This window comes from Drosophila subobscura, chromosome O (genome assembly GCF_008121235.1).
Source record: "Drosophila subobscura isolate 14011-0131.10 chromosome O, UCBerk_Dsub_1.0, whole genome shotgun sequence".
Lineage (NCBI taxonomy): Eukaryota > Metazoa > Arthropoda > Insecta > Diptera > Drosophilidae > Drosophila > Drosophila subobscura.
Window position 1 is genome coordinate 14,967,690 of NC_048533.1, and position 13,955 is coordinate 14,981,644.

General features: G+C 45.6%; 1 protein-coding gene across 1 annotated transcript; it reads right to left on the reverse strand.

Moving 5' to 3' along the window:
- Positions 1 to 11,971: 11,971 nt before the first annotated feature.
- Positions 11,972 to 12,376, reverse strand: LOC117899005 (shematrin-like protein 1). The gene has a single exon (XM_034808752.1). The coding sequence runs from the start codon at positions 12,374 to 12,376 to the stop codon at positions 11,972 to 11,974; it is 405 nt and encodes a 134-aa protein (XP_034664643.1).
- Positions 12,377 to 13,955: the final 1,579 nt, after the last annotated feature.

A 13,955-nucleotide genomic window follows, 5' to 3' on the forward strand; every position in this document is an offset into this window, starting at 1 on the left:
CTTCTGGGAACGGTGGAGTGGCGTGCGGCACTGACTGCCAGCTGACATTATCAAATTGCACGAATTTCTAATCCGCTAATACCCGCCATTCATCTTCCGGCTCGATCCGCAGCAGGTCGTCAGTCGTGAGAAAATCCTTTGCTGCTAACACAAATCTATCACTTTAATTAGAATGGGACCAGGCCAATCGTTTGGATAGGGGGCAAGGTAGACGGCACTGGAGGTCAGGACAATGGCGGCCAGCAGATGGAAATAATTTAATAATCCCCTCCAAAACCTGGTCCTGGCTGGCAGGCCCTTTTGGTATGCCAAAAAGGTTTTTGCCGAATTGAAATAGAAAATTTTAATTACATTTTGTGCATGCTGCAGACTGCTGTGGCTGTTGTTGTTGTTGTTGTTTTTGTTTGCGATGAATTAAATTTCATTTCCCATTCTGCCATTTCTATTCCTATTGCTGCTGCTGTTGGGCCTGGTTTTTGGTTTGGGCCTGGGCCTGGGCCTGCGTCTGCGTCTGGCCGGATCGTACTGTGGATTGGTGGGGCGTTGCTTTGCTTTTGCAATGCGCAGCGACGCCATTAAACAGCAGTTTCCGGTTTACGCGCTTTGAGTTTCCGCTTCAAGCAGCAACAACAGCAGCAGCAGCAGAGGCAGCGACAGCAGCAGCTGCAGCAGCAGCACTGCAAAGCGAAGCAGAGAGAGAGAGAGAGAGTGGAGCGCTTGATTGTTGCTGGTCGAGTTGGTGCTGCAGCAGCTGTTGCCTTGGTTATTGTGCGCGCTTTTGTTAGGTTTTGCTGTTATTATTTCGACGCACACACAACAAAGCCGCTGCTGTCGTCAGCGCCGCCTTGCAACCATCTTTAATATAAGATTCAATTCAACACAAAAGGCAGGGACTTTGCCGTGCCTCACAGCTAAATTTCGCACACTCGCTCGAGGCATGCGATAGACTCTAACACGAGTGTACGCACTAGAGCACAAGAGGCAACGGGAATGGCAGAGGCAGAGGCAGAGGCAGTGGCTGGGACTGGGACTGAGGCGAAAGCAATAAGCCAGCAACATTTCTATTGCATGGCCATGGCCAAAGATGCCAGCCGCAAAGCACACACTACACCGAGTATAACATGTACTCTCTCGCATTCGTGCATTTCTATATTTTTAATTAAACGCAAAAAGCCCTTTTGGCAACACGCAAAGCGCAGCTGCTGAAGCAGAACATTGAAGCTGTAGAAGCAGCTGAAGGCTTACACTGAGCACTGGGAGCTGGGAACTGGCAACTGGCGGGCGAGGGGAGGAAGACTCTGCTCAAGTGCAGTGCAATCGCGACGACAGCTTCAAGGTTAAGTCGCCAGGCTTTGTTGTTGTCGCTGCACATCGAGGTTGCTGACTTACAGCACTCCAAGTGGAACGTTGGCACCAGCAAGGCCAGGCCCGAGCCGTTTAAGTGTATTAAAATGTTGTTTTAATCTGGCTTAGAAGCGATTGCAAGTCAGACTAAAGGAAAGCGCATATATTTCTTAAGGCAGGGGACTCGTAGAGTCGCAAACATCAATTAAAAGTTGTCATAATTTGCGCTGCTTTAATGATCAGTTCTTACATCGATGGGTGGAAAAATCAAATTCAATTTGCAGCACCAAAATCGTGTTCGTTCGGGGTTCGATCTGCCAGTTTTATTGTTTCACTTTTATTGTGCCAAGAACAGGTTTCGGTATTGGTATTGGCATTGCTATTGCCCTTCCGTTATGCTGACATTGAGCAGGTTATGGGGCATGGCACGTTTGGGCGAGATGGGACAGCATGCGGCCCTTTTGAAAGGCCAATTAATATTTCATAAAGGCGCACGTATCCGAGACACACACACAGACGTAACGAGAGGGAGAGAGAGAGTGCGCGTGAGAAAGAGACAGACAGACAGAGAGAGAGGAGCGCAGCGGAAAGCATACAAAAATCCCTCAATCACTGCCAATTAATGTCAGACACAGGCACTCATATTTGGCATTCAGCCAGCCATCGAGGCAGCCGTCAGGCAGCCCGCAACGTCGTACATAAAAACAATAAATGATTTATACATAAAAACAAAAAGCAATGCGCGCAAAAGCCACAAAAATAAAAATCACACACACACACACACACAGAGCGAGACAGAGAGACAGACACACACACAGTCAGAAGTACACTCTCATAGACAATGAAAGGACAGGCATAGACAGGGTACAGGGGAGACCGCAACAAGAGATGCGAAACGTGAATTTTGTGAATTTTACTGACATATTTCTAGTACAATTGTATATTTTATTATTTGGCTGAAATCAAAGCAAAACCGAAGGGAAAAACACATGCATTACACACACAAAACACACGTACATATAAATGTACATAAAGTTATGTATTTTATGTATTATGTATGTACATATATGTATATAGAGATGTGCTTGTCTAGTCAATCGAGCGTGCGAGGCAGTCCACACAGGCCTTAGCCGGAGATAAAGCCATACACAATGGCCAAAATGGAGTCTCCTTTTATGTTCCGTGTAGCATACATTTATGGGTGGAGGCAGAGAGCAGCTAATTGGAGCCTTAAATTACTCTGTACGTGAGCCAGTGATTGAGTGTGTGTGTGAGGACCTGTGTATGTGTGGCTGTGTATCTTTAAAAGGGCAGACCATCCTATTTGCCCCTATACCAAAACTAATTGCTGCTGCTATCAATGGTTTTTGGCAACAAAAGGAGCATGCAGCCGGGGGGGTGGCAGCAGCAACATCGCCAGAGATTAATTTGCATATCTATTATTTTCATAAATAACAGCGAACAACTGCCCGTGCTACACTTCCTGCTCAAATCACGGCACAAAAAAAAAGGGAGAGCAACTTCAGAGCCAAACAAAACAAACCGGGGGGAAAAAAAAGAAACAATTTAAGTCAATTTAAATTTCTGATGATTTGCAACTGTCAGGAGTGGCCCGAGGAGCGAGATCCCAGAGTGCCATGCACCGAAAAAAGAATCAACTAGCAACTGGCACACACACACACACACCCGCGCACACACACACACTATCAGTCACACTTAGTGCGCGGCGCACAGTTTCCATTTTGATGAGCACACTGGCAGCTCGCTGGCAAGCGGAAGCCCCCCACAAAGCAACAGCCATGCGGCGCACAAGAAAATTTTAACTGGCAAAAAATAAATATATGTACATAGCATATACACATACATTCACACATGTACATACGTGTGCGTATCTATAGTTTCTACTTGACAAAAAAAAAAAAAAAAAAAAAAATAGAAATTTCGACATAGCTTTAGGGTTTGTTGAGTGCTTCAGCGGGAGGTTTGGGGGTTTGGGGTTGGGGTGCTGGCTAGTTGGTGGTTTGTCCCGCACAAAAAACCAAAACAAAAGGAAAAGCCAAAAAAGGAATACCAAGCAAAAACAAAACGCGCAGAGTGCAAACATTTGCACGCACGCACAAATCAAAACATCAACAGAACAAAAATTGCTAGCGGAAAAACCAACGTCACGAATGCCGCATCGCCCCCGCACCCCCCACACACAACTTCAGCAAAACTCATACCAGCTTCCCCTTGCCCCTGCCTTACCCTCTACCACTGCTTGTTTGCATGAAAAGTCTCGGCAACACTGTACGTATTTGACATTTTAAACGGGCCAGTCGCCACTTGTCAATCTTTGTAAAAGTTCGCATTTCACATATTTTCTCTGTCCACCCGCCACTCCGCCGCTCCACCCGCTGCCTATGTCTCCTCCCTTTCCATTTCTCTCTCTCACTTCTTTCTCTTTGTTTTCGCTGGGCATTTGTTAAGCGCTCCGTACTGCATGCATGTATACATTTGTGTGTGTCGGTGTGTGTGTGTGCGGCAGAGTGCGAGTGTTTTTTTTTTGTCAACCAACTCGCATTTTTGCCAGCAAATGGCTTTCGAAACGCCAAGCGCTGCGGCTCCCACTTTGACTGTGACTCCCCGCTCGCAAAGTCAGCCTAAAAGTATGCAAATAAAATACGCGCTCTTATCTGTTTGGCATTGGCTTTTGTTGGCCCGTGCCCGTGGCCGGACCGGGCCAGGACAGCACGAGGCCCGGGCAGGATCCAGCTGATGCCATGTGGCAAAAAGCGTAGCCAAAACAATGTTTTAAAATGCATTTGGGCATACTTTGCACGCCGGCACATTCACAATTGCATTTCACATACCACCATAAGCCGGGTGCCAGCGAAAAAGTCCCATTCTCGCACCCCGCACTCCACCACGCCACGCCGCGCCGTTCCAGGCCATTCCCATAGACCCATTTACCATTCAGCCAGTCGGCCATGCAGCCATTCAGTTGGCCTGGCTGGCCCAGACAAGCTTGTGCGACTCCAATCAACAAAATTGAAGTCATTGGTTATTGTTGTTGCTGGTTGGCAGTCGCTGTTGTTGCCATTGTTGCTGTTGTGTGTTGCAGTTGCAGCAGTGACATGTTGCCAGTTGCGGCTCATATGTCGCGTGTCGTGCAAAAGGGAAAAACTTCAAAAAGAAGAAGTTACTTTTGCTTTGCGCGAGCGATAAAGTTAAACAAAAAGTTACTATAGTTCAGGCTTGCCACTGTCCGCTGCATAGAGAAGTGAAGTATCGTATCGGTCATCTAAGGGGTATGCACAGCTGAAGGAATACTTCAAAACTGGGAATCAAACATAAATTAGCGCAGATTTTTGTTTAGAATTGGTTGGAATTTATTCAACAGCCCAGCAAATATTTCAAATCAAACGCTGTAAAACTCTTTGGAATATACATCTAATTGCAAATCTTTTAAACATTTTGTTTATCCCACTTGCTGCTGACAATGTGATGAAACCTTCGCGTTAATCCAATTAAAATCAAGTTGAAGTTAACAAAAAGTTCTATAAAACTCTAAGAGCAAACTAATTCCAGCAGTCTGTCAATGACTTAATCCACACATTAATTGTTTCCTAACCAAAACCAAATGAAAATTGCAAGTTTCTTGAATCAAAACTTCCACGTTTGAGCAATTGAAAGTTCGTTCCTTTGTGCACACTCTAACTAGGGTATGTGCGCCGTCGAGGCAGTTCTAATTAGAAACTTTCAACTATTTCTTATTCGGCTTTGTCTTCTTGAGCTGTCAGTGGCACTGTACTATGTCTAAATAATAGAAAACTTGGCGGCGAAGAAAGGCGAGAGCCAAAAGAGCTGCAACATGCACCACCACCATGCACCATGCAGCACAGAGCTCATCTCTGAAATTTATATGAAGGAGTTGCGGGGTAAAATCAAGTATTCCCTCATATGTTAGCTTTATGGCGCCATTTTGTTAATTTATTTCACTTGCTTGACAGTTTGTTTTCAATTTTTTATCTTTCATTTTCTTCTCTTCTCGCTTGGTTAGGTCGAGTTTTGGTTTTGCTTTGCTTTTATCTTTTGTCTTTTGTTTGTTACTGGGCAGCAGGGCAGCAGTCTGCTGCTGCAGTTAGGTCGGGGCAGGGAGCGAGCTTTTTGGTGTGAGAAATAAATATTTTTTCACATTCCTTTTACAGTGGTGCAGTCCGCGCTTTTTTTCCTATATTTTTGTTATTCTTTTTGGTGGTGCTTGCTGTCTCTGTCTCTGTGTCTGTGTCTGTGCAGGGTGTCGCTGTGGTTTTGACATAAAGTGCGCTTATAAAAAACCACCAAGTTAGATGCGCGCCGGAATAAAATGTTTTTGATGAATGCAACCAACGCTCGCTGGCCAAAAATGGCGTTAAAAATAGCTGATAAATTTGTGGCACGGGGCAAAAACAAATGGTTAAAGTTTTAAATTGAAATTGGGCCAAAAGGCAACCCCAGTCCCGGTCCCAGTCCCGCCACAAAGGCAACGATACGAAATTGTTCGGGAAAAGTGCGCAAAATGGGAATGGAGTGGAGTGGGGTGGAGCACACGGGCGGACGGGCTAAAAAATGTCCATAATAAATATCTCAATCAAAAAAGACAAGCGGGCGGACAAAAAGCAGCACTGGAGCACCGACAAATATGGCAGCAGCAGCAGGCAGGCAGCGGGCAGCAAATGGAACAAAACCAAATGAATATGAAGCGTTTGCTGGTTGCTGGTTGCTGGTTGCTTGTTGGTTCTTGGTTGTAGCTGTAGCTGATGACGATGCTGCACGCTGATAAAACAAAAGGCAACAAAAAGCAGAGCACAGATTAAAAATCTAAACTAAAAGCAGCAGCAGCGGCAGCAGCAGCAGCAGCAGCAGCAGTACAAATATGGAGAAAAAAAAGGGAAAAGTATAAGCTGTTTCCATTTTCCACCATCAAAGATTTCACTTCCTTTTTTAGATGTTGATATAAAACAAGCGACTAAATAAAAAGCGCACACAGATACACACACACACACACACAGAGAGAGAGAGAGAGACAGAGAGAGATTCGAATGGATTGAGAGTGGTAGATGGGAGACGACACACGTACAAGTGCAGGTCCATTTATCTTCTGTCATTGTGCGAGTGTTTCCGTTTTTGTAATGAATGTCCAGCTGTGTGCATTGCCCTGCGGACAAGCAGCCGGAACCAAGAGCCGGCCAATGCAGAAGCATTTGGCCAAGCCCAAGTGAATCCCAAGCCGAACTGGACCGAATCCCACAACCCAGGACAACCCACTACAATTGTCGTTGGTCGTTGGTCGTTGGCCGTTGCGCTAGACGCTCGCTGAAAGGCGTCTTTTATGTCGCTTGATAAGATAAGCTTTGCTTAAAATATATATTCGTCTCTCTTCTCTCTCTCTCTATATATTTATATACATGGAGATAGAGGCCCTTGCAGATGGCACTGGCGATAAGAGGAGTGGAGAGAGCAAGCTGCATGGAGGAGCGTCAAGAAAGTGTGGCACACAAGTGTGCTGCAACTTGTATGCGGCGCACTCTTAATCCGGGTTTATGTCATTACACTTTCCACTTTATTTCCGTTCGTTTTGTAGATTTGCGTTGTAAGCACTGCCCCCATGGACTACCCTACCCCGCGCACTCCTTGCCCGTCCTTCACTTTGAATTAGGCAGATTTTCCTCTTCCGTATTTTCCTTATTCCCACACCCAATTCTTTTCTTTTTCTTTTCTTTTTCTTTTTCTTTTCTTTTCTTTTTTTGGAGCAATTGGAAATAATGCAGCGACGACAGATGAGCACAAAGACAACGGCGAATGGCACTCTGTGGGCAAAATTGAGATGCAGAGATTTAAAAGGAAAAAACTGTCCAAGACCTAAGCGAAGCAGAGCAAAGGCAACAGCCTGGCGGAGGAGGAGGCGGAGGCGGAGGAGATGGAGGCTGGGCGGATAAAACTTGGCGCTGAGCTGCTCGTCCAGCCATGCAGTAAGCTGCTTGCTGTGAGACTCATTGTCAGCTGGCTCTGCAGTTCGAGGCTTAAATGCAACCAACTGCAAGGATAAATGCTGTCCATGGGCTGGGGCTGCAGCTAGGGGAGTGTCCGGCATGTAAACTGCCGATAGCACGGCCGGCTTAATTGCTGTGCAGCTTTGGTAATTTTTTCATAATTTTCTGCAAAGAACTTTTCGGAATTATTTCGGTTGATTCCACAAAACAAGCCGCGCTCCCTCCCGGGGGGTGCCGCAAACGTTAATTTGATGTGAGGGCACATCCCTGATCCCAGCTCCCAGCTCCCAGCTCCCTGTGTGGCCAACCTCAATTTCCACCCATTTCGGCAGTCCCGATGGCATAAGCGAATTCATCCATTAAAGCTGCCAGCCAGCGCGCACATAAAGCCAAACAATTCCCCTAACTACCCAAATTGATCAATTTCAATTCACTGCAAATAGCCTGGGCGTGATTTGTGGGGGTGGCCATCGCCTCCGTCCTGCCCTGCCTCGTCTCGGCTTTCAGTAATGTCGCCCGCCTGCTCCCTGGTCGCTAGTGTTGGCAATATAAACTTTTTATACTTTTACGATGCCCCCAAACCCCCCCCCACAACGACCACTGTCTCGGCGACAGTTCTCAGAACTAGAGATGTCGCGTCGCCCAATACCTTTACAAGTGGCTGGCGACAAATTTGACGGAGTAAATCGAGACTTCGAGCTGTACAAAATCGAAAGAGTTTAGGATTTTGCTTTAGATTTCGATTTACATTAATCAAGTGCAAAGCCAAAGCCAAGTCGCTGTGCGTTTTGCTTGCTGATTATATATTTTTTTTGCAAATCTTATTGGAACAACTGTTTCACTTGGCGTACGATCCGACCATCAATCAGTGTTCATTTTGGAGCGTATTTTGTGCGAGTTTTACGGTTACAATGTGGGGTTTGCTTGGAACAATAAACAACATAAAGAATATTGAGAAAAAAGTGAATCTGTGCTGCTGTTTTGGCAGCTGCTGTGCTCTCCCCTGAGCTTCGTCACGCTTGACGAACATCTGGACTCCCTCTAGACATGTCAACTCGCCGCTCTCAACCCTCTCCATGTGCACCGCCCGATCTGCAATATCGCTCACAGATATATCCTGCTGAAGTCCCTGCCTTGGGTGGCCCACAAATTATCCAAGAAAAGCAATAAACGTTCGAGTGAGCGCTGCAAGTGCACGAAATTTAATGCTGGTTTTGTGGACTCGAAACTGCACTTTTTTTTGTGTGTTAGGTGTGTGCTTGTGTGTGTGTGTGTGTGTGGGGACTTTGCAGATGCGGTTCCCTATGCGGATGCGGCGGCCATTCGCATTCGCTTTTAGCGTGCGCAATTACACTTGAAGAAATCCTGGGGATTTCATGCGAAAATCCATTTGTCACAATGCCGAGTACGTGAGGCAGCGCCAGCCGTGGCAGCGCTGTGGCGGCACTGGCAGGGGAGCCAGCCAGCCAGCAGTGCGTGTAAATGTGTCGCCTGGGTACTACGCGAGTCCTTCGAGTCCCTGTGCCAGTGCAACTTGCAGTGCTACACAACTGCATTGCCGGGGCTCTATCACAATGACACTTCATTTCAGTTGGCCTTTGCGGCAAAACGACTCGATGCGATGCGATGCGATGCTTTGCCAAAATATATGTACATGAAATCCCATCCCATCCCCAAACCCATCGCATATCTGCATGCATATCTATGTACTACTCTCGTGCAGTATATGGTCAGTGCTGAGGCCTGAGGCTGTTGTCTGCTGGATCGAGCTTGTGCCTTGCCTGCCTTTGGATTATTTGAGCCGACCGAATGCTCTCTCGCTTAATAGACTTGTTCCATGGCCCTGGCCAGAGCCAGGCCTAGCTCGTAATGTACTGGAAAGGTAAGCGGATTCATAGAACAATGAAGTGCAATTGCATGGCATTGCTTTCCACATCCAAGGCGGCAGTGTGATTCTGAGTTTGCTGTAAAGTTAATAGGATTGATGGGCGCACAAGCCCTTGCCCAAACTTGTGGGCAAAATTCGATTGCCCCAAGTTAAGCAATCATCCACAAACGGAGATAAGTAATAGAACAATGCTTTTCCCATCTTTTGGCATGGCCAAAGCCCCCCCAAAATCAATGTTCAGATGTGCCACAGACAAAAGGCTTCAATTCGGTCTTTAGCAGCAAATAATTATGCCAGAAACTCGTCTCTTTTGATGGCCAGATCTGCCTGCATTTTCTACTTTAAAAGGCAGCCCTGAATGTTCCGCTGATATTTTTTCATAATCACGAATATTGTTTATCGCTCTTCGAGCAGCTTAGCGCTCAGCCGCTTCCGAGTGCATTTGTGCATAATGGGATAGGATAGACTCTGAGATGGAGCAGAATCTCGCCTCGAGTTCGCGCCGACTGCTGGAGTTTGCCGCTTAAGCCGCTCACCGAGTGCTAAGTAAAAAATAAGTGAGGCTATAACAAAGGGCGCTGGAGAGAGAGGAGATCCTTGACATTGGCTTGGTGCTCTGAGTGGAGGGGCATCGCTTTAAGCCAGCCACGTGCAACGCTCTGTGTGGCATTATAAAATCTGTTTAATTGGCAGACAGCGTACAAAGTGTTCATATTATATTGTTGGCGCAAAAGTTTACAGCGTATTTACACATGGCATTACATAAATGCTGAGCGCATTAACTTTAATTGAAAAGTATTTTAATTAATAAATTTTCAACACGTTGCCGTACAGCACTCACTCACACTCACACTCTCGCTCTCCGCCTTCCCAGCCTTCCCTTTGTGGCAACAATCATCACTGTAATAACAATATTATGTCCAGTACAAACAAGTATATGTATCTACTTAATGTACCGCGTTTGTGTGTGCACATTTACATATGTACAGCCCCATTGATATGTCAGACAACATCAGTAGCAACGACAAAAGAGGCAAAAAAAGGTTAATTGACCAACAAATAACTTAATTAAATCAAATGAAAATTAAACAATTCAATTTTTAATGAGGTTCGCTGGTTTTGACCTCGTTTCAATTATGAATAGCAACAATGGGCACAAAGGCAGATAGCAGCAGCGGCCTACAGCCTGTCCGCTGGGCTGGACGAATGTCGGCGGGGCCCGCCCACCTGGAAAAGTGGCACTGGACTGACAGCTCTATTAAAATTTCGTATACCCACAATTTGGTGAACTGTCAGGAGTGACTGGAAATGGTGGGGCTCGGGCTCGGGCTCGGCCTCTGCGCTGTCAGTGTAATAGTTTTTGCTTCAAACTATTAATTACAGGTGGGTGTTTGCACGAGAAACTTCAGGGGGGGGTGTGGGGCGTGGGAGCCACTAATTAGTGAAAATACCTAATCACATGTACGTACACATGCCTGAATATTTCTGTGAAAATTCACATTCGTTTTCGCCCTGAAGGGCTTTATTTAAAAACCAATTTAAAAGCTTCTTGACACACACGATACTCGATAGTTTTTTTTCCAATAAAAAAAATATAAAGAACATATTGATGAACTGTAAGCTGCCCCGCAATCAGAATAAGTATTAAATTGTAAATATTTCAACAATCAAAACTGTTTGTCAGCGGATTATTTTGATATTACATAAATCCGCGGCATATACGCGAACCCATTGTGATGGCTTTACATCCCTCAGCCATGCACAAAGCGAATACAGCCCCAACCATAATCGATATGAGTCGAAAAAAGGAGAGAAACAGCAACAGCAACACATAAATTATGTAAATTGATTAAAAAATCAACATGCCTCAGCAATAAAATGATTATAAATATGAATAAACAATCAGCACTTGAAAAAATATATGCAATAACTGCAGGGCGACTCTCTCCCTCTGTCTCTCTCATGGAACCACATAATTTCCAACTGCTGAATGGCAATTGAAACTAAGGCTAGGGCCAAAAATGTTTCGATTGTTGGGGGCGCTTTTGTTTGTGGGTAGCACCGCTTAATGAATTTTATTGATTGCAAGGGCCAGCAACAGGAAAAACAACAACAAGCCAGCAAATGGAAACCATTTACAGCTTAAAAATATTTAATTACCATCCCTCAGTAGGGCCGAACCCCTGCCTGTCCCCCTTCTGGGATGGATGGTGGGCCGCAATGTTTCAGGTCTTGCCACCAAGTTGCAATTAATCTTCTTTTAACAGCAAACTTTTGATCCGCTTTATTTGCATTTCACTTCGGACCCAACGGCGGCCAGTGGAAAGCGACAGAGTGGACGAAAAGGAGTGCAGGAAGCGGCTGTGCGCGGGGGGGAACGAAAATGCTTGTCATAAAAAATTATCAAGGGTTAAAAATTATGTTACGCGTTTCATTTTTGGTGGCTGTGAAATGATTTATGCAAAATCTGTGCACCCCAACAACAAAACAACATCCAAAATGAATATAAATCGTGCAATTTCATGTTTTTCTTTCTTTTCGCCGCTCGCCAAACTTGGCGCAACTTTTTATGTGTCCAGCAAATTAATTTAAAAGTATCTCGGAACAGCCACAGTTACAGCTACAACAGCAGCACACAAACTGCCAAAGGGGTCAACGGGATGGGGCCACACGGCACATTATTTATAATCTCACATTGAATGTATTTCATGTTTTTGCCAACGCATTAGCCGATTATAATTTTCTGATAGCCCAGATAGCCCGGATAATAGCCATAGTACGTGGGTGGAAGACCATAAGCGCCGATGCCGTAGCCGTAGCCATAGCCCTGACCGGGCAAGGACCAGCCATAGCCGAAGGGATAGCCCGTGAAGCCGCCGCTAAAGAAGATGCCACGCGCTCGACGGCCGCCTCGTTGCTGCGCCGGCCGCACCGCAGAGCCGCCAATTTCCGGCTCCAATGACAGCAGATCCGTTGTTACATCGCCAACTGGTGCCACTTCCGTGTCAACAGCTGCGCCAATGCTGACAGCCGACGCTCCAGTCAAGTGCGTGCCCCGCAGCGGCAGCAGCGGCAGCAGCAGCAGCAACGCGGCCAACGATGCCAGCGGCCACGAATATGTGGCACGCATTTTTTAATATTTAATTTCACCAACAAGATATGAGATATTTATATTTAATTCAATTCAGACAAGCCGCGCCAGTGTTTTCCACCAAAATGCCAGTCAAAGGGCCGTTGATAAATCCTATTTATAGCCGAATGTGAAAAGTGCGGATTGAATTTAAAGCCAATACCGTTTGGGTTTGTTTTAAAGTCCGCTAATTGCGGCCAATTTAAATGGTTTAATACAAAAAATAACACACGCACACACACACAGAGAAAATGCCAAAAAGCAAAGCATTAAAGTTGTAAAGGGCGTGAGGCAGACGAAAAAATGTGCTAACAAATTAGTCGCATTTGACACGGGGGGGAGGCAGCAGGCAATCAATGTGGGCAACAATGACAGCAGTTTAGAGGCAGTGCAGACCGACAAACCCGACTATGGTAGACCCTAACTAGTTTTTTAATTAAAAATAAATATAAACACTTGCTGAAACAGGTACAAAACAATTGCTAAACATAGAAACGAGCAGAAAAAACAATTTAAAATTGGCAAATAAAATCGGAAAATGATATAAACAACTGATAAAGTAATAATTAAATAGCCACCAACTTTGCTTTTTCTTGTACTCCCAATTTCTTTTAATGATTTTTAGCCTTCATTTGTGGTCTGTACTTCCACTGCCGACATCCAATTCTCAATTACTAAATCGTTTCATGAACCGAATTATTAGGGCATGACATTTGTATCAAGCACACTCACACTCCACACATGCATAGAGCAGCACACACGCAGTTGACTGACTGAATGACAGACAGACAGACCTTGTGTCCCTTTTCACACATTACGCATACGCCACGTTATTTCTTTCGACTGTTTGCCAGCTTGCCCCGCCTGCTGCTCGTTGTCGGTCTGCCAATTGACACATTTCATGTTCAGATATGCGTAAATAACAATTATTGTAATTTTTCACAGCGCTCGTTGCGAGACAAAGCGCAGACTTGTGACGATTCAGCGTTAATACCCAGAGCGGAGCGCAACCTTAACCGAGAACCGAACCGTGTGGTGTGAACCTTGAACTTGAGTGACAGGGGCAAAGGCAAAGGCACCGGATGCTTTTTTTCAACTGCTTTCACCCTGTGTGGGGGGGTAGCATGTGTCGATGTGCCCATGTCGGCGTGTGTGCGCTCCGAGCTTGTTTGTGCGCTGTTTGCCAATGTGTCAACATTTTAGATTGCCTTGCATGATTTGCAAGAAAAATGAAGACAATAGTTGAGTTTACGCTCTCCACTCGACAACAGCAGCGGCAGGAGGAGGAGACAGGGGCTGAGGCAGCGGCAAAGGCAAGTACCGCTGTCAGCGTGTCACGCGATTTGTTGCCCATGAACAAGTATGAAATGAATATATTTGTCATAAAGAAAAGTCATGGCGTTGCGGTGGGTGTTGTCGAGTTCTTTATCACCGATTAACAAGTGCAAAGCCAAAGGGTAAAAAGTGTATCGACTTAGGCATGCCCAGTAAGCTGCTTAGGCGTTAAAGTAAAGCACATTGAATGCACCCCGCGGCGATGATCAAGTGTGTAAGCCGCTTATTTACTTAAAGGTATGCA

Bases quoted from the DNA above. Each gene is read 5' to 3' on its own strand.
- LOC117899005 (XM_034808752.1), bottom strand. From the start codon at position 12,376: ATGCGTGCCACATATTCGTGGCCGCTGGCATCGTTGGCCGCGTTGCTG.